The 26,911-nt window shown below is 40.7% G+C and overlaps 4 protein-coding genes across 4 annotated transcripts in view; 2 read left to right on the plus strand and 2 right to left on the minus strand.

Annotated features, from left to right (window-relative positions):
- Positions 1-453: 453 nt before the first annotated feature.
- On the minus strand, positions 454-3,590 carry LOC121946283 (28S ribosomal protein S12, mitochondrial-like). The gene is given in 4 exon segments (XM_042490786.1): positions 454-917; positions 920-973; positions 1,969-2,019; positions 3,423-3,590. Coding segments are annotated over 3 exon segments (429 nt in total). The 5' UTR covers positions 2,018-2,019; positions 3,423-3,590; the 3' UTR covers positions 454-591.
- A 1,991-nt stretch (positions 3,591-5,581) lies between these two features.
- zgc:153896 (uncharacterized protein LOC569930 homolog) lies at positions 5,582-13,782 on the plus strand. The gene is made up of 5 exons (XM_042489752.1): positions 5,582-6,201; positions 10,090-10,235; positions 10,835-11,458; positions 11,792-12,014; positions 12,705-13,782. The coding sequence occupies exons 1-5, from the start codon at positions 5,949-5,951 to the stop codon at positions 12,776-12,778; spliced, it is 1,320 nt and encodes a 439-aa protein (XP_042345686.1). The 5' UTR covers positions 5,582-5,948; the 3' UTR covers positions 12,779-13,782.
- The window catches only part of LOC121945528 (sodium bicarbonate cotransporter 3-like), a 51,368-nt gene continuing 38,032 nt past the window's right edge, over positions 13,576-26,911 (minus strand). Inside the window, 12 exon segments of the mRNA XM_042489750.1 lie at positions 13,576-14,288; positions 15,706-15,813; positions 15,899-15,990; positions 16,200-16,331; positions 16,417-16,590; positions 16,676-16,744; positions 16,906-17,157; positions 17,239-17,400; positions 17,899-18,012; positions 18,892-19,053; positions 19,185-19,290; positions 20,098-20,343. Of these exon segments, the coding sequence (XP_042345684.1) occupies positions 14,207-14,288; positions 15,706-15,813; positions 15,899-15,990; positions 16,200-16,331; positions 16,417-16,590; positions 16,676-16,744; positions 16,906-17,157; positions 17,239-17,400; positions 17,899-18,012; positions 18,892-19,053; positions 19,185-19,290; positions 20,098-20,343 (1,699 nt within the window). The 3' untranslated portion in view covers positions 13,576-14,206.
- LOC121945529 (complement C1q-like protein 3) lies at positions 22,415-26,656 on the plus strand. The gene is made up of 7 exons (XM_042489751.1): positions 22,415-22,597; positions 23,113-23,163; positions 23,281-23,409; positions 24,094-24,373; positions 25,568-25,654; positions 25,743-25,793; positions 26,534-26,656. Exons 1-7 carry the CDS (start codon positions 22,459-22,461, stop codon positions 26,571-26,573), a joined length of 777 nt encoding a protein of 258 aa, XP_042345685.1. The 5' UTR covers positions 22,415-22,458; the 3' UTR covers positions 26,574-26,656.

The raw sequence follows: 26,911 nt of genomic DNA on the forward strand, positions 1-26,911 counted from the left end.
TCATATTTTTACCTGAGTAATATTTTAAATGCAGGATTTTCACTTTATTTGGAGTATTTCAACAGTTGGTAATAATACTTAAAACTTTAGTAAAGGAACTTAATATTTCCTCCAAGACTGATTTAGGCACACACCAATACATTTGTTTTTTCTTAGTTTTGTATATTTTCTGTTTTTGTTGTTGTTTATTTGTTTGCGATCCCGTCACGGCACCCAGTGACTAAATAAAAATAAAATAACTAAATAAAAATAAAATGAAATAACATAAAATTACATAATAAATCATTAAAATAAATGAATAAAATAAAAAAATAAAATAAAATATTTGTAGCTTCAGAGAAAAAAAAAAATCAAAGTCACACCCCGGCCATCCGTGTCTGACAAAACCTGATAAACGGAGACAGCTCCTTGTAAAGGAGGACTGCTCAGGCGTCTATAAACTTTTTGCCCGGCTGTGTATGTGACGTCTATCTGCGTCTAAAATCTGACTCTCGAGAAATTCACCCACGTGATAAGAAGAACACACACATTTATTAATGAGACATCGGACACACACACACACACACACACACACACAGCGGCGTTGCTCCTCTACTGTTTCTTCTTCACCACGTGAGCACAGTCATATTTCCCTCGCACCACTCGCAGTTTCACTCCGGGCAGGTCCTGCTTCTTCCCGCCCTCCACCAGCACCACGTTGTGCTCCTGCAGGTTGTGTCCCTCCCCGGGGATGAACACCACCGCCTCCTTCCCGTTGGACAGCCGCACTCGAGCGCACTTCCTGTTGGCGGAGTTGGGCTTCTTGGGTTTTCGGATCATGGTCTTCAGGATCACCGCCCTCATCTGCGGACGGCCGAACGTGGCGCTGATAGGCTTAGGAGGCGTTTTGGGTTTCCCCTTGCGGTGCATCTGGTTGAGGTGGCCATCGTCCTGGAGAGGATGGGACCGGTCCAGGCTGAGGCATGCTGGGACGCTGCACAGAGCGAGACGTTATTCAAATGTTAAACATGTACAGACTTAGTCCAAACTTTATTTAAAAAATGCCAAAAAAGATCTATGCAAGAAAAACGACACCAAAATGCCCATCAGACATTTTCCATAAAGAAGTGTATTTTATGTGAGAAAAGGAGCACGAGGAAGTGAATACTTCCGAAATCCTACCCTCTTCTTTTAACTTTATTTAAAAAAAACAAAAAAAAAACCTTAATATTAAACATAAATATTCCAAATTTCTGCCCCAATATTCACCAAATAAACTGTAATCTAATCAAACAAGAATTAAGACAAAAACAAGAACAAACTGAATAAACAAATGATTTCAGCTAAAGTGGGATTATAATGCTAAGATAGGGAACAAGTTTCATGTGACATGAGCCCTCAAGGATCTGTCCAAGAAAGGTTAAAATTGTTATGCAATTGCAAAAATTATGAAGTGAGAATGCTGAAACTACGTTAGAGGAATTGAAATGCTACTGTACAGGTCATTTAGGAGTGTCATGTTAAGGTCATCCGTAAACAGAGACAAAAATGAGGAAATATTTTTGTATATGAGACAAAAAAAGAGAGTGTGGGTGTCTGGTCTCTGTGACTGAGTTCAACAGTGAAAATGAGATTTTGCATTTATCTTCACTTTACATTTATCTTCTCTTAAAGAAACAAATTTCTCAAATCTCGTGAACTTTCTTCCATTTCAAACAACTGTTGTTCATAATCCGGCAGCAGATGACTTTTAGCTCTGTACGTGATTTAAAATTAACCGGATCTTTGAACTGAAGTGCTTTTAATTTGATAAAGTGCGTTTCTCTGCGAGTGGTTTAGTTTGAGCTCTTGTGGCTCTTAACAGAGACGTTTTAATATAAAACTGGAGTGTGTGTGAATCTCAGCATCAGCAGGTGAGTCTGCGCAGCTGCTGCAGAGTCTGCGCAGCTGCTGCAGAGTCTCTGCACGTGTGCAGGTGTGTAAACTCACCTTGGAGCAGAGACGTCAGCATCGGCCGGAGGCTCCATAATGAAGACATTTCTGAAACAAACCAGAGGAGGAAATAAAGTAAAACTTTTATTATTACCTTTTCTTTCAGCTGGTAAACATCCCAACAACTGTGACTAAAGACTGCAAACTGCAAAATCACCACAGAGCCGCTGATTGGCTTTAACAAATCAAGTGTTAACCACCAATACTTTGCATCGGACACCTAAAATTACGGACATTTTACTCACATTTGAGTATGAAGATAATATATTTAGCAATCTGACACGTCCCCAAATACACAGAAACCCTCCCCGCTGCCATCTAGGCTGATATTTATTTTATTTATTTATTTATTTTTTTTTTTTTTACCAAACTAATAAATAAAATGAATATAATAATAAAATAAAAACTGCATTTGTTATTTCTTGACTGTATCCACCTGTACATACATAAAATTTTTTTTTATCATATTTAGTGTCTTCTGGGCCAATTCAGCAAGATAACAGCATCCAGTATGCAAAATATTGACAATATATCGATACTGACCTATAAATCCACTTTTTTCACCTTATTTTAGCAATAATAAAGCCTCTCCTGGAGTAGAATTAACATCATATTATGCACACTTTTATCACGATGTCACCAGCAGAGTAAGACATGAAATACAATACTTGTCTGCGTGTGTAACATTCATCAGTTGTGCAAAATATGAAAGACACTAACTTACGGTTGACGTTTTGCAAATGTTCATTTAGTCAATTTAAATAAAAAACAATCTGTTTCTGATTTCAAAAATCTGGCTGTTGGCTGATTCCAATATTTCAATTGAAAGCCAATAAATGCCGATACTGATGAGGTGCTGATATTATCATTACTACTAATTTAATACTTATTTAACTTTAAGTGACTCCATGTTTAAAAAAAACTGTAAAATCCAGATGTGTTGTTTGACATCAACAAATCAATGATTTCCTTTATTTTACTGTGTGTGCATACCTATGATTATAAATCAATAGAATAGAAAAACCTGAAATGTGTTACATTCTGTTATGTCATCTTGTTAAATTATTATTGAATTACACGTTATTTATTTATTTATTTTTTTTTTTGTGAATTAAGATGTTCTCATGTTAGCCGAAATAAAAAGTGACCCCTGAGGATTTCTATAATGTGTTAAGTGTAATTAATTATCCATCTGCGGCTTCCTAATCAGCAAAACAGTCTTAAATATGAGATTTTGTAAATGCAGTCTGGTGTCACCTTCATCCAGTAGATCAGCCTGCAGCGCACATTTAGCTTCAGTTCAACCAGAAGTTAAAATAACACACATGATGCTTAATCATGTTTGAAACCGCTAACGTGAGCTAAAAGATAAAAACACAGACTGGATAAATATACATTTATACCTGGACAGAAGACACAGAGGTTATCTGAGTGTTTATCGATTTTCTCACCGGATCAGAGAATCCAGACGAACCGTCGACACCAGCAGGTTACCGGAAAATAACCGCAGCGATACACGGAGTTTATAATCAGGAAACTGGACAATATTTATCGCATTTTCAGAGAAAAATGCACCAAGGACTTCACATCATAACGTGCAACATGAGCTCCCGACCACCGGAAATAGTTCCGCTGATACGAAAGTTCTTCCGGATTATCCTCTCCCACCAAAATAAGACACGTGCGTTTTATTTCCTGACGTTTATTGCTAAATAATTTAAAATGTTTTTTGGGTTTATCTCAAAAAAGGAATGCCGAAAAAATGCAGCTATGAAAATGTTGGGTTATTTATTCATGACAGAGAGGTTCACTGTCTCTGGAAAAAAAAAAACGATGTTGCGTGCAAAAATATTAATGTTAACTTGTTAAAATCATAAAAATCACCTGTTGTTTTAAGCATTTAAAAATTTATATGAAGTGGCGGAAAAAATAATAAAAAAAACAAACTGGCAGAAAACGTATTTATACTAAGTCTATTGATTTAAAAAAAAAAAATCAGGTTATTTTCATTTATTTATTATTAAATTTGTAACCTACATCTAAAAGATATTGCAGGATTTAAGGACATTTTTTAATTTTGTTTTTTGAACATAGTTTAAATACAAATATCTACCCTGAACCATTTTGAGTGTATTTGTTTATTGTTTAACCACGATTGCCTTTTTCAGTTTTGGTAATTAAAAATGTGTTCTTATCTCTAAAACATTTTTAAATGACTTCATGTACAATAATCCTGTTTCAAAGTAAAAGACAGTTTACACTGTATTATAGGTCTGCTCTATTCTATGTAATATTTTGGAGGCAGAGAGTTAAAGCAATGGATGAACATCCAGTCTTCACAAACACAAAGAGGGAATTTTTTTACCTAAAATGTTATAAATCAAGCTATTAAAAAACAAAAGTTATTATAGATTTCAGGCTTTATAGCCGGTTACTTGTTTTACTTGCTGTGATAAATAAGCAGATTCTACTTTGGTTTGTATTTTCAATTTTCATTATTAACTGGCCGTTTAGCCAGTCACTCATGAATCACAGTTTTATTAGTTTTAGTGTTTTAATTTTTTATTTTGCACTAACTGACTTAATTCGATAAATGCAGCTGATTTTCTTTATCTGTCCTTCAAACTGCTGATGAGCGTAAATCAGTCTAATGAGTCATTAATCTGGCATCAAGTTTTATCACAGTCATCATAATATAATCAGATAAAACAGCAGTGGTGGAACATCATTAAAACATGACAGGAAGACAGAAAGCTTTTGGATTTTAAAACAATTATTATTATTTAAATACAAAGTGTGAGTTAGTTCAGTGTGACAGTTGTGTTTATTTGTATTTTCTCAATGTGTGCTAAAAAAACTCTTGAAAAAGGTTGAAAAAGATAAAAACTCAAGGTCATCTCACTAAGTTTTATCAGAGCTTTATTTATTTTTTACTTTTTTTATGAGAACTGATGTCACAGCTGGCGTGTGCTGATGACGACCTTGAGATGCAGTTAAAAGTCCTTGAAACAGTGAGACGACCTTGAGTGCAGATTTTTTTCTCCCATTTTTTTTCTTGTGATGTTCTTATGAACATTTAATTAAGTTTTTTTTTTAGTTTTCATCCAAATTTAGTGCACAGCAATTATGTGAAAATACACAATATTACAAATGATTATTAAGACAATAAAAAAAGTTCAAAACTGAGTAGCATCATGAAAGGTTTCTTGTTATACCAAGATATTTTTCATGTTTTTACAAGTTTATACTTTTACAAGAAATTTCCAAAACATTAAAAAAATATTGTAAAAACATTAAAAAAAAATCTTATAGAAACATGTAAAACTGTCCTGTAAATCTTCTATAAACATGGAAAAAATCTTTTAAACATGTGAAAAATGTCTTGTAAGAATGTGAACAACTATCTTGTAAATACATAAAAAATATTGTACATAACATGAAAGCTATTCAATAAAAATAAGAAAAAACTATCTTGTAAAAACATGAAAAATATCTCATAGAAACATGTAAAACTGTCCTGTAAACATGCGAAAAATATCTTGTAAAAAAAAAAAAAACTGGTAAGAAGAGGAAAAAATATCTTGTAAAAAAAATCTTGTAAAAATGTGAACAATATCTTGTTATAAGGAGAAACTTTGTGTTATTACCTGATACTCATCAGTACTTTTACTCTCATATGTGGAAAACCTCCTGTGAAGCGGTCCATGTCCTCTGAGACGCCTCAGCTGTTTATCGCTGTGTTGCGTGATAAAACAACATATTACAAACTTTATAAACGTCAGACTCGTGAGCAGCTATCAGCAGGTCCACAGATTACGGATGCGGATCGATAAGAGCCCGTTTGTTTCCAGTCGAAGGTCTCGTCCTTCGGCAGCTCAGCAGATCTCTATCACAGTTACACATTAATTAAACCTGGAGGAAGGAGCTGCAGGTGAGCGCGCGGACAGGTGAGGCGTCACTCTCAGTTCGACCTGAAGATGAAGATGAAGATGAGGCTGGAGCTCGTCCTGGTCGTCTCGGCGGTGATCTGTGCTGCCGGGAAGCCTCTGAGCAAGGCGGCGGAGAGGAACAAGCTGCTGCTCATCTCCTTCGACGGCTTCAGGTGGGACTACGACCAGGACGTGGACACGCCGCACCTGGACCAGCTGGCGGCGGACGGGGTCAAGGCCAAATACATCACCCCGCCGATGCTGACCATGACCTCCCCGTCTCACTTCACCACCATCACCGGTAATGCCGCTTTACTGTTACTGCGATTATACTACAATTTATACTGTGTCCATACAGAGTAAAGTCTGACAGAGCGATTTTAAATTTAAAAAATGAGGAAACCAGATTGCCTTGAAAAAGCCCAGTGTGAGGACGCGATTTAACAATGAAGGCCCGTCTCAACGGCCAGGCAGTTCATTTTTATTTTTTGAAGGTTCTTTGGATGTATAAAACCAAGTTTTTGGCTACCTGCTGGAGGTAACCTCAGTTAGTTTCTTAAATCATGCATACACACACACACACACACACACACACACACACACACATTTTTCTCTATATTTTTTTCTATAATTCAGTGATTCAGTGAATTTTACTTAAACCGTGAGCATCAAAGAAGGCGGTATCATCGGCATAGTAAACAATACAGTCGCAAAAAATGAGTTTAGTATATGGAGTAGATTATTTAAAATTAAATACACACACACATATATATATATATATACACAAACACACATATTTATTTATTTACTTTTCTTTTACTTCAGTAATTCTATTCCATGCTGCAATAATACCTTTAAGCCACATATCAGAAGAAAATGTAGTTTTAAATGCACTAATTTTATCAAATTCCACTACTTTTACAAAAAAAAGTACTTTTATATGGTTGCACTGCCATTAATTATAAAGATTTTACTTCTTCTTTCACCACTGTTTTTACGTTCAATAAAAATACCGACTTTCAATTCTATGAGTCATATTTGTAATATTTGAGAGTTGTATTGATGTCGTTAATCTCGGTGTTTATAGCCGTCATGACAGATTTAAAGCGGACACTTTACATCAATAAACAGTGTATGTTTTATCGTCCTGATGAGTGTTGAAGCCAAATGTTGCTGTTCCTTGGAAGCACTATCAGAATAAAAGCCCCCGTTATAACGGAGACGCTGCCTGTTATGCAAATATCAGGACAGTTTGAGGCGTTGGTGTGAGCGAGCTGTTGTTCTGTCGTTATCTCAGCTCTGGTTTAAGGTTCAGATCTGTTTGACCTCCACTGAGAGCTGAACACGTCAAGCTGTTTAACACAACTCCACTTCCTGCTGATGAATTATCGAATTATTGTTAATCCGACTAAAACTGGACTTTTAACATACGTGTAAACATGCTAGTGCAACTGAAATCAGACTAAATTTCTCAAAGTTGGTCTAAAACATCCCGATGATTCGATTGGAAGTCGAGTTATTCCGTCGCGTAAACAAGTCAAGTCAAGCAGTTTTATTTGTAGAGCTTATAATCACAAAACAAAGTTTGCCTCAGAGGGCTTCACAGTGTACGACATCCATCTGACCTTTGACCCTCACATCACCCGAGGAAAAACTCCTGAAAAAGAAGCCCTGTAACGGAGAAAAAAAGAGGAAGAAACCTCAGGAAGAGCGGCAGAGGATGATGAGGGATCCCTCTACAGGACGGACAGACGAGCAATAGATGTCGTAAATAACAAATGAAATACAATCATGACAAAGAAGGAAAGAGAAAGAGAGAGAGGAGGAGAGAGGAGAGAGAGAGAGGAGGAGAGAGGGTGAGGGGGGAGAGAGGGGGTGAGGGAGAGAGAGGGGGAGAGAGGGTGAGGGAGAGAGGAGGAGAGAGGGTGAGGGGGGGAGAGGGGGGAGAGAGGGTGAGAGGGGGTGAGGGGGAGAGAGGGGGAGAGAGGGTGAGGGGGAGAGTGGGGGGTGGAAGAGAGGCACAGCAATAATAGAAACAGATGCATGTCATATTTAATGGCAGGTGTGAAATTAGTAATTGCTCTCTATGATGATGTTGATAGAGATGATAACAGTCTCATGCATATGTTGAAAGGGAGTTGTCCAAAGGCAAGATCACAGCATCAGCGCAACCAGGACCAGACCACGATCAGGGCGAGCGGGGGGGGGGGGCACAGTATCAGTACAGCCACAGCACGAGCACAACCAAAGGCAGGATCACAGCATCAGCACAGTTATCACCACGGTCAGGCACAGTCAAGGTTACGGCCAGGATCGAGAGAAACTAGGAAACAAGGGAGCAGGAACGCTCCCGAGAGGCAGCAGGATTAGCGTAGTGCAGTTCAACAGACCCAGGCTCTGTAATCGAGAGCCCCAGGCAGTGAGAGTACCACAGGGCTATCACAGAGCTAAGCTAAGCTTGCACATGGCAATGCAGTTAACAGACATGCATGATTTCTGATGGCGGCATTGAGAGAAGGAAAGGAGCTCAGCGTATCAGGGGAAGTCCCCCGGCAGGTTAAACCTATGTCAGCCTAACTATGGGCTGGTCCAGGCAGCCTGAGCCAGTCCTAATTATGAGCTTTATCAAAGAGGAAGGTCTTAAGTCTACCCTGAAATGGAGGAAGGACGGAGCAAGAAAAATGGCTAGTTTTATATATAGCACGTTTCAGCAACAAGGCAATTCAAGGTGCTTCACACAGAACATTGAAATACAACAACAGGGGGAAAGGAAACACATTTAAAACATTATAAAAGAAGCATGTAAAAGGTGATTAAAAAAACAGCAAGTGGGAAAACAACAGATAAAACCCAAAAATATATAAAAACACATATATTGAAATAAGAGTTGCAGTGCAGAGTTTCGAAGTAAAATATAAAATTTAAAAAGTAAAAAGCCTTTTAGTCAAAGGCAGCAGTGAACAGGTGAGTCTTTAACAGAGGGAGAGGAGCAGGGAGAGAGAGGAGCAGAGCAGGAGAGGAGCAGCAGAGGGAGAGCAGAGAGAGGAGAGAGGAGAGAGCACAGGGAGAGAGAGGGAGAGGAGCAGGGAGGAGAGGAGCAGAGAGGAGAGGAGCAGAGAGAGAGGAGCAGGGAGGAGAGGAGCAGGGAGGAGCCCTCGCTAACCAGAGCTAATGCTAACGAAGCTAACGGGCTAACAGTGAGCGGCTGTGAATACGCAGGAAAAGCCGCTGAGAGGAGACAGCTGTGAGAGATTCAGTAAAACTTGAGTGAGTTTTCAGTCACAGACAGATAAAAGCAGCCGCAGTCAGGAACAAGTTAGAAGATCAGCTGAGGATCGCTCGTAGGAGCAGCTCAGAGACGCTACCAGAGGCACAGACGAGGACACCGGAAGTGATGTAACACGCTTACCCGCGGTACGTCAGCACGTCGACCTGTAGTCGACACCTCGATCGTCATCGGAGACAGGGCCTGTTTGTACGGGTAAAGCATTAAAAAAGTGCCAGCACTGAGGAGGGAGTTGTGTTTTTTAATTTTAAATAAAAAAGTCACACCCCAGCCTCACTCTTCCTCTGATAAATAAAGTACAGTCCCAAAACACCGAAGCGAAGTGACGTCCTGCTGTGGACGGGGCGAGTGAAACATATTTTAGCCACCTAAAAACATTCAATGTCAGTTTACACTAAATTTAAATATTTGCTCCTCTTTTGGTTACACAGCAGCTGATGGAGGCAGCGGCAGCTCAGCGGAGAAAATGACCGTTTATCTCAATAAAAAGCGATACAACGGCATCGGTAACGGCTGCATTTCAGCGAGATGAAGTGGTGAAAATGTTCTAAATATACAGTAAACTGATACTGATATTTTTAGGTGGTTTTAAACTAATCAATGAAGGCAGAGTTCAGCGCCGTTTGATGTGTGTGTGTGATGTGTCGATTTTCTACCGTTATAGTAAACAATCAGTGTGACGATGGTTGTGTAAATTATATAGGTTTATAGCAACTAGCTGAAAGAGGGCAGATCTCCAGCTGCCGCGGAGGAGTCGGACGGCGATCCATAAATGGATTTTCTCCCAGTGCTTGTATACTGGGACGAGGACAGGAGTCCAGTTAAATGGAGCTCCACTAAACTGTGCACGTAAAAATACTGATGGTGTTAAAATGTTTGTGTGTCTTGTTTGCTGTGCGTCAGGCAGGTGGGTGGAGGATCATGAAGTCGTTCACAACATGATGTTTAACACCAAAACGAACCAAAAACTTCCTCACAAAGTGACCATGACCAGATCGGAGTGGTGGGACAACGGAGTCCTGCCGTTATGGATCACCGCCCAGAACCAGGCGAGTCTTCATCGATCAGGATTATTAATAAGAGACAGAAACAGACTTTAACAGGTGCAACAACACGGGCCCTGAGATTTCTTAAATTACGGCAGTAAGTCATTTCTCTTATGCCGTGTTCAGATCTGTCACAAGAAATCTTTAGAAAACTGAGCAAATTGGTTTAAATTATTTTGAAAAAATGGAAAAAGGAAATGAGCAACTTATAAAATAAATAAATAAAGTCCTTCAAATTCCTAAAAAAATTGAAACATCGATTCGAAGAAAATTATTATTATTATTAATATAAAGTTTAACTTTACATTTACAGATGTAAAGATTTACACAGATTTTCTTTTCTTTTAACTCGAGCAGCTATTCAGGTCATTTTGTTGTTTGTTTTTATTTCCTTTTTTAATGCTAAATTGTATTTATTTATTTGGTAACTTTTTTGGGAGTTGGTGGTGACCAAAGATGGAGCTAAAAGAGAGCAAACGTTGGACTGATATTTGTCAGGTTTGACATCAAATGGATGATTGTGATGTTCTCTTTCAGCTTGAAAGATAAAATGATGTCAGAGTTGTTTACAGCTTGTTTCTTTTTTCTTTCTTGTTGTTCAGGGTCTGAAAACGGCTTCCTTCCACTACCCAGGAGGCGGGGCCAACTACAGCGGCCAGGCGGTAAACAGAGCTCTGGTGGAGAAGCATGGATTCCCGGACGACAACGAGACCGAGTGGCGTCAAAACATCGACAAGGTGATGAGCTGGTTTAAAGATGAAGACTTCGACTTGGTGACGCTGTACTACGGCGAGCCGGACAACGTGGGCCACGCCAAGGGGCCGGACCACCCAGACAGGAAGAAGATCATCCAGCAGATTGACCGCACCATTGGCTACCTGAGGTCAGCCATCGAACGCCATGGCCTAAACAACAGACTTAACATCATGATCACGTCCGACCACGGCATGACCACCGTCAAGAAGCGACCACAGGTGGACGAGATCATCCTCAACAAGTACCTGAATCTACTCAAGCTCGCCAGCTTCGAGATCCTCGACTACGGCGGGTTCGGCATCCTGACGCCGCGGCCGGGGAGGGAGCAGGAGGTGTTCGACGCTCTCTCCAAGGCACCTAATCTGACGGTCTACAAGAAAAACGAGATCCCCGAGAGCTTCCACCTCGCCAAAAGTGAGCGGCTGCCTCCCATCGTCATCGTCGCAGATCTGGGATTCAACCTGAACTCTGTGAGTCACAGTTTGATTTTCTTTTAAACAATGTTTCCGGGAAATTTTTTTTTATGATCGAGTCACCAGCAGAGAGAAGACCAGAAAAGAAGAGAGAGAGAGACGCGAAACAGTATGAAATAAAAGTGCACCCGACTCTGGAGACACTGAGGTACAACAGCCACCGAGGCAGTTTGAAACCAGAGCAAATCGGCTGGCATGATTTCTTTTCAAAATATGGAGAGAAGACAATTAGCAGCTAAACAAGAAATGGCCCAAAAAACAGAAAGAAATTAGTAATAAAAAAGAAAAGAAAGTTAAAAAATGCTGACGTGACGTATGTTTTACCAACAGAGATTCATCGTCTACGTTAACAAAGGCGACCACGGCTTCCACAACGGAGAGATGGACATGAAGACCATCTTTAGGGCCTTTGGACCCGATTTCAAGAAGAACTTCCTGTCTGAGCCGTTCGACAGCATCCACATCTACCCTCTGATGTGCAAAGTGCTGCAGATCGAACCGGCGCCGCACAACGGATCTCTGGCGGTGACCGAGAAGATGTTGCTGCACAGCGGTGAGTCTGCGAGGTCGAGGTTGTTGAGTGACCCTCTCTGTCTCTCCTCAGAGCAGGGCGGAAAAACACCGTGTGCTACAGTTAAAAGCAAAACGCCAGACTCTCACACTGAGCTGAAATGAAAACAGCGCTCATAAATTTGGCAAATGACAAAAGTAAACAGTCTGATAGCGATCTTTGAGATCAGAATGGGAGATCTCTATTTGTGATGTAATGTAACAATGGAATATAACATAATATAACAACTGGCCTCATATTTAGGTACTACAGGTAGTGTTGGAGCAGCACCACCTGGTCCATCAACACCGCGTTACGCCCACGACAGGTCCTCCGAAGCTGAGTGCGGACGTACTCAATAATGCTCATGATTCCACCGGGCACGCCTCTGAGCGTTTCCCACTCTGCACCTCACAAAATACACACAGAGTCTATTTTTGGCAGAGGCGGACAGCGGTTGTGTGAAGCCGCACAGCGCAGATCGTACCAGGCAGGAAGTCGAGCAGCGCTGCATCTGCTGTTGCGGTTGTAAAAATAGTGACAGTTTAAATGATAACATCTGGTCTGTCGTCAGTAATTATCTAACTTAGACTGATGTTGATGTTGACAACTGCAGAAACACGCCTCACTTGGTACCAACCGTTGCACTTTTTGCACAAATTTACTTGATGTGGTTTCTCTGTTCGTGTTCAGGTGGATCTCAGAGAGCTCGACTGTCCGCGGCTCTGCTGCTGTCGGTGCTGCTCTCCGTGCTCGCTGCGCTCTAACTGATCCTGAATCAGCTCACATCACTTCATCTGAGGGTTTGAACCCCGTCAGCATCACTGTTCTCCAACTTTACAACAAAACATCGAGGTGAACTGAAATGTGTGATATTTATAAATAATACTAAGTTATGACTGTGCGCTTTTCTTTTTCATGTTGCGACACGTAATTGGCAGTTTTATGATGCTGATGCAGCAGGAACATGATGTTTGCCAGCTGTTAGTGTCGACTTCAGATTTCTGACATCATTTTGAAGACTGAAGGTGTGTAACCCCTAAGGTCTCTTCGATTCATTTTTCACGCTTTGTACTCTCCATTTTTTTGATAATTCTGGCCGTGTTCATGCAAATAAAATACATTTTGGCAAGACTGTGTATTTTTGTTTGATCTTGGAATTTCATTCATTTCAATATCACTGACTGTATGAATAATATAGCTTTATAGCAACTAGCTTAAAGAGGTCGTACCTTGACATTGTCAATAAATCAATCCTCCCCCGCTGCTTGTGTAGTCCAGTTAAACGGTTATGACCGTAGCTCTGCTGAACTGTGCATGTAAACTGTTTGTCTTTGAGGCTCTTTTCTGTTCGCTGGGATATCGCTGCTGCTCTCCCTGCCTCAGACTTGTTAGAGCACGGAAGTGCGGAGACGTGTCAGAACAGAGCCGCACTGCCAAATAATACACTGCAAATGGAAATAAAGTGTTTCTCCTGAGCGAGTTGATCCTCTGACAGGAATCTGTCTCCGTTTCAGTGACCTGAAATCAAATTTTCATTAAAGAGTCTAATGGACTCTGATCGTCGTCACCAAACTGATTTTATTTTAACTTTAAGAGGAAACTCTGACGACAGCGGCTGTGACATCATTCAGTCGGCCACTGCAGGCAACGAGGTGAGGCACAACAGTGATCGCACACACACTCTCACACACACGCACAGCCACACACACACACAAAGAAACACACACACATAAACAACTTAAATCAGCATGATGGATTAAATAAAAACCTGTCGGAGGTGAAGAGCTCCGTCTGCTTCGTCAAAGCAGAAACATAAAATTTAAAAACATGAAATTAAACTTCAGCTGTTTTTTTTCAGATCATCAGTCTGTATGTGTGTCGGTTCAGCAGCCAATCACAGCGCAGCAGCGGACCGCCTGAGTCAAAACCAACCAAAGAAACCTGAGGAGGATGTTTCCAAAAGTGGCTGTGTGAGCTCCCGGCGGCGGAGTCTCCGTGTTTTCACCATAAAACGATGAGAAAATTAAATGTTCACCTTCGTCTTAGAAAACGCAGCGCGGGATGTACGGCGCGGCGAGGTGAAGCCTGATTGTTTGTCCCGTGACCTTTCACCTTAGTTCAGAGGACTGCGGTATCCCATCAGTGACCGCGTCCTCCAACAGCGCCGCCTGGTGGTGAGGAGCGGCGGTGGATCATAACGACGTCTCGGCGTCCACGACTTTCTGACCGTCCGTGTTCTCCACTTTTATCAGGACGCTCGACAGCTTCTCCTGGCTGGAAAACACGACGCAACAGTTATGATCAGACATATTGATTTATTGATTAGTCAGTCAAAATGTGTTTAGTTCTGCACGTAGATGACTCCACTTTCTAACCACCCACCGAAAACACCCGCCAATCACTTTACCCCACCCGTTAACCCTTTGAATGATCGACATCACTTTTCTTGTGATGCATTCAGACGTCTTTACAAATATTTAAACCTTTGCGATCTAAACATATTGGTTTGTTCTATTTTGAAAACATGGAAAAAAAAGGCATTGAACAAGTTGGTAAGAACTGCTCTGCAAATTAAAAGAAAAGAGTACTTTTGGAAAATTATTTAAAAATAGAAAAAAGTGAAAATGTCCAATACATTTATAGTTATCATAAATCTATTTTAAAAAATTGATAAAATTATTATTATTTTTAATCCCCCTTTTTCAGGTGATTTCCTTTTATTATTATTTTTAGGGTTTTTTTGTACTTTTTACAATATTTTACTACTCACATGTATAGCTCTTCCATTATCATTAAAAAAGCATCATTCACAGCATCAGTTGACAACACGTAAGTTTGTAAGGTTTTTTAAATCGATTTAAAACATGACAGTGATGTGACAGTGCACCTAGTGGAAAGATCATGTATTTTCTCTCTATGTCAAATACGGTAAAAACAAAAAATTCCAGGCAAATTCCAGGTCAAAAGCCCAGAATGACGCCCAGAAATAATACAATGCCTGTTTTTAAGGCTGGGCGATAAATAATTTCAATCACGAAATAACTTTGGACAACTTTGACTTTGGATGAATTATTTAGAAACAGCAGGACGCATCGCTCCGTGTCTCATCCGGCCGCTCGCACTGAGCTCTCATTATTATTACCAGGGGCAGATGTAATGTTTTGGGGGCCCGGGGCCACAAGCACATGAGCTTATTTTCAGCCTTTCTCTAACTGTGAATGTCGGCAGGCTGTCGGCAGCTATAGGAGAAGTAGGCCGACTCAAAAGTTTTAAATTCCTGAGTAAAATGATTAACAGCACAGAAGTTTGACAGAAGCTGAAGTCAGAGTCCTGCAGTCAGGAGAGGTTGGCCTATTATCAGCACAATGTGCTTCAATTTACCTGAAGTTTGTTTAAGATGGAGCTTTTCATTTTCATATAATGCTGGAAAGTTTAATAAATAATAATAAATCATGTGTTATTATTACACTCCGACACACCATGGTCACATGACACTGTGTCAGTGAACTCTGAGGGCAAAAAACAAACCACAAAGAAAAGAAACAAAAAAAATAGTAATAGCAATAGTAATTAAAGTAAATTGTTCAATCAATGGTGATATTGATTTTAGGTATGAGGTTCGGACCTTTGCACGGAGGAAGTTTTAGTTACTGGACTCTTTGAATTTGAGTAGAATAGGTCCTCTTCTTACCTGTTGCTGCGTTTCAGAGATTTGCTGCTGTCAGAGTTCTTAGAAACTGATTTCCAAATTCCACTTTTGGCCATTTCATCTGAGATGTTCACCTCTGATGGGTCCAAGCTGTACAAACACACATTTAAAAACATTACATCCTGCTGCCGTGACTGTTAACTGGCCTCACCGTGCTCTGATGTCATCGACTCACCGTCCTTTCAAGCTTTTGATCGGGAAGTCGATGACGTTTCCTCGGTCGTACGGCGGATCGTCCTCCACCTCCTCCAGCATCCGCCGAGCATCCTGAGACCACAAAGGCTACGTTCAGACGAGAACAGACCCACACAATGTAGATAATGATAACAGTCGTTTCTCGGCGTTTTTTTTTTTCGCCCACAAAAAATGGTTTACTGATTTACAGACGTTTCTTTCCTGATTTAAGTCAATAGAGAAAAGTCTTTCTGGGCCGATAAGCATCACATTATGATGTAGTTCCACTTTTGGCGGCTCACCTCCTTCTCCTTCTTCTTCTTGTCGTCCTCCTTCTTCTTCTTGCTCTCTGGTATCAGGTCGTCCAGCCAGCTCAGCTCTCTTTTGGTGAAACAGAAATCCAGAAGCTTCCGGATGAAAACCAGAGCCAGGACCTGCAGAGGACAGCGAGAAGAGACGAGTTAGTCGCAGAAATAACAAAATAAAATGCGTTTTCTCAGCCGTCTCTGCTCGTCTCACCATCATGGGGAAGACGACGGCGGCGGCCGAGGCCTTGATGGCCCAGAGGACGATGAGACAGGTCAGCTGCACCACGGTGAAGACGTGGACCTTCCACAGGGGGACGTAGCGCAGGTAGATCAGGTCCGGCTGGTGTTTGGCCGGCATGCCGAACAGTTTGATGCGATCAAAAAGCTGCAGGACGCACAGACGGACATCAGACACACTGAAACACAAGGAGGTGAAGCTGCAGGACAGACAGAGGGACACTGAGACAGACCTGAATGCCTTTGAGTGAGGACACTCCCATGTAGAGGAAGACTCCGTACAGGACCGGCATCGGGATGAACTGAAGGACAAAAAGAAAAATTTAAATTTCAAAGCTTAAAGACACATTTGACTTATTCCTGAAAAGTTTCGTGAAGTGTAAATCCTGAAGTTAAATGGAGCCCATGAACGTGAGGCGGTGGTGTCCTCCGTGTCTGCGAGGAGCACAGGTGTGAAGTTCACCTTGAGGGCGGAGGTCATGAAGACGGAGCAGCCCATCAGGATAAAGATCATGAAGCCGGTGACTCTCTGCTCTCTGATGCCCAGAAACTTTGGCTGCTCGCCCGGCGCCGCGCACTCCGACTCCAGCTTCAGGCTGTTGACGTGGGAGATGGAGAGCACGGTCGCCGCCACGAACCACGGCAGGCCCATGATGGAGCAGACGCCCAGCATCACCGACACCACCAGCAGGTCCAGGTGGTAGCCGCAGCCTTTCTGCAACCGAAACACACGCGGAGTTTATACCTGACCCGCCACGCCTGTGTGCGTCCACCGGCTGCGTCCAGCTGTCCTCACCTTCAGTTTGTTTTCCTTCCTGTTGACGATGACGGCGGTGATCTGCTGGTCCATGAAGATGAGGATGGTGCAGAGAAGAGCGGGGACGGCGGCGGCCAGCAGCGTCCACCAGGGGTTCGGTCCCAGCGGGGAGATCAGCCACCCTCGACTGCTAGACGTGGGCTGAACGGACAACGACAAACAGCAGCGTCAGAACTTAACCCTTTGACACCTGAGCAAAACATGGGAGGAATGTAATGAGCAAAGAAAGACGAAATGACCCAAAATTAGCAGAAAATTAGTAAGAAAATACAAGAAAAGTACCTGAAAATCAGCTAAAAAAAGATTTTTTTTTCCCACAGATTTCTTGGGTCATTTCTTTAGTTCCTCTTTATCTTCTTCTCATGTTTCTGAATAAAATTAAGTAATTTTTACCCACGTCTCAAAAGATTATATTAATAATTTGATTGTTTTTCCATCTTTGCTGAACAAGTTTTGTGCGAAAGGAATGAAAAGCCCGTCTGTCCCAAATATAAGCCTGTTGAGTTCAGTGATTTAAGCCAATAACAGCCTGGGCTGTTCGTCAAAGTTATCTGATAATCACGTAATCATTTAAGATTCATTTGAGCGTTTCCTAAATACACAGATTACAAACAGAAACACAGCGGAGTCACACGTTACCTCGAAGCGGTCGGGGACGTGGAGTTTGGGCGAAGGAACTCCGACCAGATAATCCACCAGCACCATGATCATGATGGTCAGAAAGACGGCGAAGTCACTGATGGTCGATCGAACCTGCAGACACAAAAACATTTTCTCACATTAAAATTTAACACATGTATGTATGTATCATGCAGAAAGAAATTTTAATCACTGAATACAATTATGATCTTAAAGCTGTTTTTTACTACGAGCTTTAATCTCAATCCTTTTAACTTCAGTATTTTAGACCAAATATGTTACAGGAATTTCTATTCACCATTTAATAAAATGGTTCAGCCATAAATAAAAAAGGCTTGAATTTGAATATTTACCTTGATAAAAAGAAACTAAAAAAAAAAATAAAATAAACAATCCAATCCAAATTTATTTATAAAACATATTTTAAAAAATCGACAATAACAAGTTGACCAAAGTGCTGTACACATAAAAACATAAACCAAACAAAAACAAAAAATAAAATAAAATTTTAACATCACCAAGTTGCTTGAACAAGTTGATAAAGAAGCTGTCTGTGAAACTGACATTTACGTCTTTGTTTCTTTCCTGTTTGAAACGTTCATCGGATGCAAGTTTTAGTAGAAGTGAATATGTGGAACATCATGCGTAGTTTTTTTATATATTCTTTTCAAGAATAAAATTTAGTAGAGTTTAGTGAAATGTATAAGACAAATAATCGATAAAAAGAATTGTAAAAAAAAAGAATGAAATTTTAGGTTCAGGATTATATACTTTGTATTTAAAATAATTATTTTTATACTTTATACCAAAATGTAAAAAGTGTAAAAGTGTAAAAATTGTTAAAAATCAAATAAATAAAAAATTGAGAAATGCAGACCATCCCGAAATCCTGAGAGATTATAGAATTCTGTATGTGCACGACACAAAACTTTATTTTTCGTTTATCGTAGGATTGTTTTACAGTAACAGCAGATCTGGATCTCTGACGAATACCTTGGTGGGGAAGTATCTCTTGGTCTTAAACTGTTTGAGGAAGGAGGAGAGGAAGAAGGTGGTGAAGAAGAGGATGACGGACCAGAAGAGGACGTCGGGGACGTAGGGACCTTCGTGGTCGCAGGCCGAGCCGACGAACTCTCCGTGTAATTCGCGACAGCCCTGAAGACAAAGAGATGGTTAAAATTTTCTTCATTAATGATGTTTTTTTCAGCCGCCTGCAGAGTCTGTAACGTCTGAGCCGACTCCTTTCACCCTGTTTGTGTGTTTTAAAGAAGAGAGTCGTGTCGGACCTTCACAGTCAGCTCGTCCCACTGGATGCTGTCCAAAGTCAAGTTCTTCTTTTTCCAGATCTTCAGGACTTCAGCGGAGGCGTTGGCAGGCGGAGAACACTGACACCTGCAACACCGCAGCAACAGTCGAGTCAGACAAACATTCAAACACAGAAGCCTTTTCTGAGGAAATTTTAAAGACTATACATTCTCTGAAACGACCATCAGTACTCTTTAGAAGCTCTTTTCCATGATTACGTAACATCTTTGACTGTTTCTCCAAATGCCTCGAACATGCTTTCATCCACAGCAGCAGGGGAGTTACTACAAAATGTTGCTTCTGAGTTACTAACTTGCACAGTTTTAAAAGGCTGGATGGAAGTTTTTGTCCAAAAGTTGCTCTCGAAAACTGTTTTTTGACTCTCAAAATATCAAAACAAAGTCACTTCATCAGACCATTAAAACGTATTATTTATGCATCTAAGTTTACACGTCTACTCCATAACGCCCCCCCCCCCCGACTATATAACATTATTTTTAAAAATATATTATTAACAGAAATTGTGAATTTGAAAAGGGTTACAACTGAATATTTACATATAACTCAGGGACTGTTCATTATTATGTTTTTAAAAAATCCTGTTCATATCATAACATTATTACCTCATGAACACAGATCTGTAAAAAAAAATGAAAACAAAATAAAAAACGCTGTAGACTGCATGCCAGGCCAACGGCCATACGGTTATTCACTCACAGGATCTGCACGTTGTCGTTAAGTTACACTGCGACAGAAGCGGAGAGGTTTCAAAACGAAAGGCCAAACTACAACAAAAGTTTAACATTTCACGCAAGAACCGTTGCTGTGTAAACAGCCCCTTAGTTTTCCAAAAAGTTTCCACCTCCCCAGGTCACTGGTGCTGCTGGTCCTTACGTGTAGAAGGTGAGGTTTTCCAGCTGGTTGTGCATGTTGATGGGGTAGACCTCCCCGAGGTGGACCAGCTTCTCCAGAGCCTCGTAGATGAAGATGATGCAGATGAGGGCGGCGAAGGCCTCTTCGGTGAAGCGGGTGATGTAGCAGACCAGAGAGCTGGCGTCGGTGGCGACCAGCAGCAGGCAGAGGAAGGCGGTCCAGAGTCCGATACTGGTCCGCAGTGACAGGTAGGACAGGCCGTAGTCACTGAGGACAGACGGGAGGCTTACATCAGTATTTTACAGGAAAAAACTACTGATTTTAAAATATTTTAGCCACATTATCTCCAAATTAATACTTTAAACTGACAACTATAAACATGCTTTCAAAACTACAGCTGAAGAGCGTCTGGAAAGAAATGTCCGTGTAGCAATAAGACAGTTATAATTGGAGCGCTGTCCTGATCATTGTTGGTGAGTGAAACAAGTCATCCTTAAAGAGGAAAATGACATTTTATACAAATTTGAACACAGCAGAGATCAGAGCAGAGCTGCAGAGCTGCAGAGCTGCAGAGCTGCAGAGCTGCAGAGCTGCAGAGCTGCAGAGCTGCAGAGCTGCAGAGCTGCAGAGGCACACGCATGCACGCACACACACACACACACACACACACACACACACACACACACACGAGAGCAGCGTAATTTCACTTTTTATTTAACTTTCTATACACTGATTATTATAGCTAAAAGTTTATTTCTGTTCCCCCTGTCAGAAATATAACCAAAACCCTTTTGAGATTTGCTGCTGTGACGAACCCACCATGTTTAGTAAATAGCAGTTCAACCCTTTTGCCCCTTGCACTTGACTTTGCATCCAGATTCTGCGCCGTTTAACCAAAAAAAGTGGAGTTGGACACGCCTCAAATGTACTTTACACCATTAATGGTCCGCTGTGTTAACAAATGTGGACAGTATCTTCAGAGTCCAGTGCCTGTCGCTCTGTTAGATAAGAAGTGACCTCTCATCCCATCAGAGAGTAATCTGTATCTGAGCACTGACCTGATCAATATTCCAACACTCAGTAACCAAAGCGAGAGGACATTTTCAGTTGATGATCTGTAAAACGCTCAGGGACTGTTTTTATGTGCTTTTCATTCATCATTTTTTTGATATTTTTGGCTGCGTTCATGCATATGGAATACATTTTTTCCAGATTGTGTATTTGAGTGTAATCAGTGAATTTGCAGCTCAGCTCCTACAATAAGTCTAAAATACACTGTGGAAACTAAATAGTTACATTCAGACTGTTCAGGTCCAAAAATGCTCCATTGAAACCCATTCAAACTGACATTTTTGATCCCACAGCCATCAGAGCAGAAAAACAGGACTTGTATTATTTCTGGGTGTCATTCTGGGCTTTTGACTCTGAATTTGTCATATGGATTAAATATATGCTATTTCCACTAGGTGACCTGTCACAATCAGTGCTGCTGCAGATGTTGTTCATGTAGCAGAAAACTCCCAGTTACACACTCAGTCTCGTTTACCAGCCAAGTGTGGCGACACATTTTGACAAATAAAGGCTCGGTCTGGTGACCGTGCAGTTCATTTTCAGTTCTTTGGGTATGTAAAACTGGGTTGTTGGCTATACATGGAGATAACCTTAGTGAGCTGCTTATATCACGCATACACGGATATATATGTTTAAATTCGGTCAAGTTGGACACACTACACATATCGTTAGTTTGGCAAGATTGTCACAAGTCAATCATTTAGTTAATTTTGCTGAAACCATGGCCACCAGAGAAGAAGGTATTATCAACATAGTAAAGAAGAATGATGCAAAAATTTTTTTTTAAATTTTGTTTTACTTTCTCTTTTTTTTATTTTATTGGTAAATTTTCAGGTAATTTTAATGTGCTTTTCATAGATGCTAACCTCTGAATAATTTCTTCTTTTTTTGTTTATTACCTTTTTCCCATTTTTTTTAATAAAATAAAGCCAATTTGCTCAGGTCTCAAAAGGTTAAATAAATAATTTAATTGCATTTCTCCCTTTGCTGAGCAAGTTTTGTGTGAAATAAATAAAAGACTGTCCCATATAGACACTGTCCCTAGTATAAGCCTGCTGAGTTCAGTTATTTCATTATTGTTATTATTATTTTATTATAATAGCCCGGGCTAGTACAGCATGTAAAGGTAAACTGACAATGAAACACTGTAAATAAAACCGAAGGAGAGCAGAGATAATCGATGTCAGCAGTCACCTCAGTCAACACTGACTCAGGATAAGATGTTTAAACTGGGGCGTTGACCACAGAGGGTGTCTCTATAAAGGGCCGCAGCCCATCTGTCCCCCTCACACTGTCCCGTCCTGTCTCATCATGTCTCGGTGTCTCCCTGTTCTGCTGCTGCTGGCTCTGGCCTGCCTGGCCCGGTTTGGCTCGGCTCAGCCCGTTGACAGCCAGGCCGAGCTGAAGAAGGTGCAGGCCGCCCTGGAGGAGCTGAAGGCCGAGCGACAAGGTGAGGCTGCGACTCTGCTCGCACCTGGACGACGTCTGAAGATTTAGCTTCAGACTTATAATGAACAGACCGGATCTGTTTCAAATTTACAACAGAATATTTTCTTCACGATTAACTTGTGCAGTTTTAGCCTGAAGACACTGACAAAAGAGCATAACGAGACTCAAACTCATATTTGTAAAACTTTAATTTGCAGAATATTCTGAGATAACACTGAGGCCGAACGATGTGAAAAAATGGGCCTATATTCTTATTATTTTGACAGATATTGTGACTGCAATATGAGTCTCAATTTTAGTGAGAACGGTCATTTTTGCATTTAATTTCCACTGTAAAAAGAAAAAGGAAAAAAGATGATTAAGTATTTTTTTGTTGAGGTCAATAACACAAGCATGTTCCCTTCGGTCTGAAATGTGTGGAGTCATGGGTCTGATTTGCTGGGAGGTTTTCAAAGGTTCACTGACCGCTGGACAAAGTTCACTTTGTTAAAATTTAATCTCTTTAATTATTTACAGTGATGAGTTTGCGTCTGGATGCTGCTGAGAAAGAACTGCAGAGATACAAAGGTGTGGGACTATTTCTGTAGATTTGCTGATTTTGTAAAAAAAAATAAAAATAAAAAAAATAAAAAATTTGGAAAAACTTCACATAAAGAGATGACTAAAGGAACTACTTTTATTCAGAAACACCTAAAGTTGCATTCGCTGCCTCACTGGGATCAAACGGCCTCATGAAGACGACAACCGGCAACAAAGACCTCGTCTACAGGGACGTCCTGACCAACGTCGGCGGGGCTTACAGCGCTGAGACAGGTGAGACACAATTGTCAAGTTTAGCACTAATTTTTACTGAATTTCTGGGAAATAAGTAAAGAAAAATGCACTCCTGTTGTATGAAATTGACATTAGTTATTATTCAGTGTGACTAAACCACTTCAGAAGAGGTGTTTAAAAGCTATTTTCTGTTTAATAGCAAAATGTGCAAAACAGCCAGCACACCATGGCAAGGTCTATCGACGAAATCTCCAACTTTCCAACTCTGCACTGACCAGATCAGAAGTATATCTGATACATTTTCTCGTCAGACTTTGTCAGAATATAAAATATGTAATTTTTTGTTGTCAGTAGTTGGCACTTTAACTGTAACTCAATATTGGCGTGTCGTCGTTTCAGACCATTTCCTTTATGGCGAAACGTAAATCTGACGCCTCGCCACAGCCACACTGTTTGACAGTCTACAACATTGTAACAACTTTTCTTTGATAAGGTCTTCAGATTGATCCACACAGGTTTGAAACAAATGTGATAAACTTGTGAGGAGGAAAATGTTTGCTTAAACACATGAAAAACACAAAATTCAAAATGGTTGACTTCCAGGTGGGCACAGCTTATCAAACACAGAAAACCAAAACCAAAACGACAGAAATACGCCTCGCACGTGTGATGTTTTCAGCTCCTGGTCTGAATCATCCTCTTCGCTCTTCCTTTTCTCTACAGGTGTGTTCACAGCTCCGATTCGTGGAGTCTACTACATCCGTTTCACAGCTAACGGTCCTACCGACTTCCCAAAGAGCGCCGTGCTCTACAAGAACGACGTGGAGATCCAGCTGATCGCCCACGAGCAGCCGTCCGGCGAGGGCAGCGACACGGCCTCCAACGGCGCCGCCCTGCTGCTGGAGAAGGACGACAAGCTGAAGATGGTGCTGTGGCAAAACACTCAGATCTGGGACAACAGCAACCACCACAGCACCTTCAGCGGCTTCCTGATCTTCCCCCTGTGAGTCACCACGGCAACGACCTGCTTCTGATTGGCTGTTGGAGCCACATTAACAAATTAGAGCTGAGGTTACTACCAACTACACCACGACTACCACTACTATCACGACTACTACCACCAACACCATTATTACTACAAACATCACAACTACTGATTGTTTAGTACAAACACCAACACTAAGACTACTCCTACTACTACCACTAATAACACAAAAACTACAACCATGACCACTATTGATACTCCTACTACCACCAATAACACCACTTCAACAACCATAACCACTATTGCTAGTACTTTTACTACCACTAATCACACCACTTTAACAAGTACAATCACAACCACTATTACTATAACTTCCACTACTCCTTCCACCACCGCTACCAACATAACTACATCCTCTTCTACTATGACTACCAACGACACTACCACAACCAACTACAGACAACCGACAAAACTACGACTACTGCTACTACCACCAACAACACCAGTATAAGCTCTACCAACATCACTACCATTACTACCACCGACAATCAGTCCCTCCAGGATTTTGCAATGTTGACATAGCAACATTTTACATAAATTATTATTATCTAAATTAATTATATGTTTGCTTTATTTTATGTCAATATTGGCTTTAAAAATGCACCATTTCATGATGTGAAGGGATCCTACGTAATTATAATTTTAAGAAATTAACTCTTAGAATAAAAAAACATCTAAAAATCTGACAACCTGCATCACAACTTAAAGAAAAGAGTGTAAAATCAGGCAATTTCAGACTGCAACCCTGGAAAAATCCTGGAAATATTTGTTTGTTTGTTCATTTGCGTTATGTTTTTATTTAACTGTGTAAAATGTTCTTGGGTTTCGTGACAGGGACTCTATTTTAGGATGTTTTTATTATTAACAACTACAAGTACAAGTAAAATCCCAGCAGACACTTCACCAGCATCAGCAGCAGCAGCAGCATCAGCATCAGCAGCAGCAGCAGCAGCAGCAGCAGCAGCAGCAGCAGCATCAGCAGCAGCAGCAGCACAGCAGCAGCAGCAGCAGCAGCAGCAGCAGCAGCAGCAGCAGCAGCAGCAGCAGCAGCAGCAGCAGCAGCAGCAGCAGCAGCAGCAGCAGCAGCAGCAGCAGCAGCAGCAGCAGCAGCTGTCCACACATGACACCTGCTTTTGTGTCTTTGTGTTAAAGGGTGGATGAATCTCTGGCGGAGTACGACGATGTCGTCGAGCTGAAGACTTCAGGCTTCACTGACGCAGTTTCAGACCGAAAACCAGAGTAAGACGCTCGATAAACACTGCTTTGCTTTCTCACTCACATTATTAGATTATGCTTTTTTGAACTTAATATTTTGTGTGTTTTTTAGAGGTCAAAGAGCGACTGGAGGCCACAGAGACCGAGCTGAAGGCCATGAGAGGTCAGTTACTAAATACTTAAACAGGATCTCATACGCTACGTTTTATATAAAGTTGTAGACAGAAATATAAAAGTAATCCTCTGACAAATATTCATTAATTGTCAGAGTTTTAATCCTTTAAATGTCAGGTTTTTGGTCATGATGCCACTCTGTTTTAAGATAAAAAGACAGAGATAGAGATCCATAGACTTCACTATTAACAGTTTTTATTTCCTCTAAATAAATAATTCCAACAAAAACTGTTAAAAACTATATTATGTGGATTCTCTTGACCATAATAGGGTCAGGTTTTTGTTTACATTTTAGATTTGGTTTAAACCGTATTAATCTCTAATTTTAGACCAAAAAATAAGAAACAAATAGAATTAAAAACTATTTTTCCTGCACAGACACCACTGTTAGTCATTTTGGAACCAAACTTACAGCGGTCCTCTGTTTCATTTAAGCTCACACGAAAAAAGCTGTTAAAAGGCATTTAATTATTTAACTATTGTTTAACAAGTAAAAAAACTCCAGTATTATCTATAAATTGGTTGGGTTAGGGGTACACAGTATATAAAAAACATTTTTTTTCTCTGGAGGTTTTCTCACTAAAGCTGCTGTTTAGTTTATGCTTACTTTTTAAAACGATGTGTGTGTGAATGATAGCTGAAATTATTTGAAATTTCACAAATTTAGAAAAATTCAATTATCTTGACAGTCTTCATATGTGTTTAATGGTGTCTGTTGTTTTTGTTCAGAAGTACCAAAGGTGGCGTTTGCAGTTTCTCTGGGAGGTGAGGGTCTCCAGAAGACGACAACAGGAAATCAACCTCTCATCTACAAAACGGTCCTGACCAACATCGGACAGGCGTACAACTCTGAGACAGGTCAGGGGTCGTCATATTTGGTGCTTCTGCTCAGCTTTTATTAATGTCCAAATTGTATATGTGCACTTAATATTATTAAAAAATACATATATTTTACAATCCTTCCTCCTCCAGGCGAGTTCACAGCACCTACTCGTGGCGTCTACTACATCCGCTTCACAGCCAACGCTCCTACCGACTTCGACATGAGTGCCGTTCTCTACAAAAATGGCGCTCAGGTCATGTTGATCACCCACGAGCAGTTGTCCG

The sequence above is a fragment of the Plectropomus leopardus genome, chromosome 7 (genome assembly GCF_008729295.1).
Source record: "Plectropomus leopardus isolate mb chromosome 7, YSFRI_Pleo_2.0, whole genome shotgun sequence".
Classification (NCBI taxonomy): domain Eukaryota; kingdom Metazoa; phylum Chordata; class Actinopteri; order Perciformes; family Serranidae; genus Plectropomus; species Plectropomus leopardus.

Bases quoted from the DNA above. Each gene is read 5' to 3' on its own strand.
- zgc:153896 (XM_042489752.1), top strand. From the start codon at position 5,949: ATGAAGATGAAGATGAGGCTGGAGCTCGTCCTGGTCGTCTCGGCGGTG. The intron at 10,236-10,834 runs GCGAGTCTTCAT...CTTGTTGTTCAG, and splicing joins GGATCACCGCCCAGAACCAG to GGTCTGAAAACGGCTTCCTT. The intron at 12,015-12,704 runs GTGAGTCTGCGA...GTTCGTGTTCAG, and splicing joins GAAGATGTTGCTGCACAGCG to GTGGATCTCAGAGAGCTCGA.
- LOC121945529 (XM_042489751.1), top strand. From the start codon at position 22,459: ATGTCTCGGTGTCTCCCTGTTCTGCTGCTGCTGGCTCTGGCCTGCCTG. The intron at 22,598-23,112 runs GTGAGGCTGCGA...AATTATTTACAG, and splicing joins GCTGAAGGCCGAGCGACAAG to TGATGAGTTTGCGTCTGGAT. The intron at 24,374-25,567 runs GTGAGTCACCAC...TTTGTGTTAAAG, and splicing joins GGCTTCCTGATCTTCCCCCT to GGTGGATGAATCTCTGGCGG.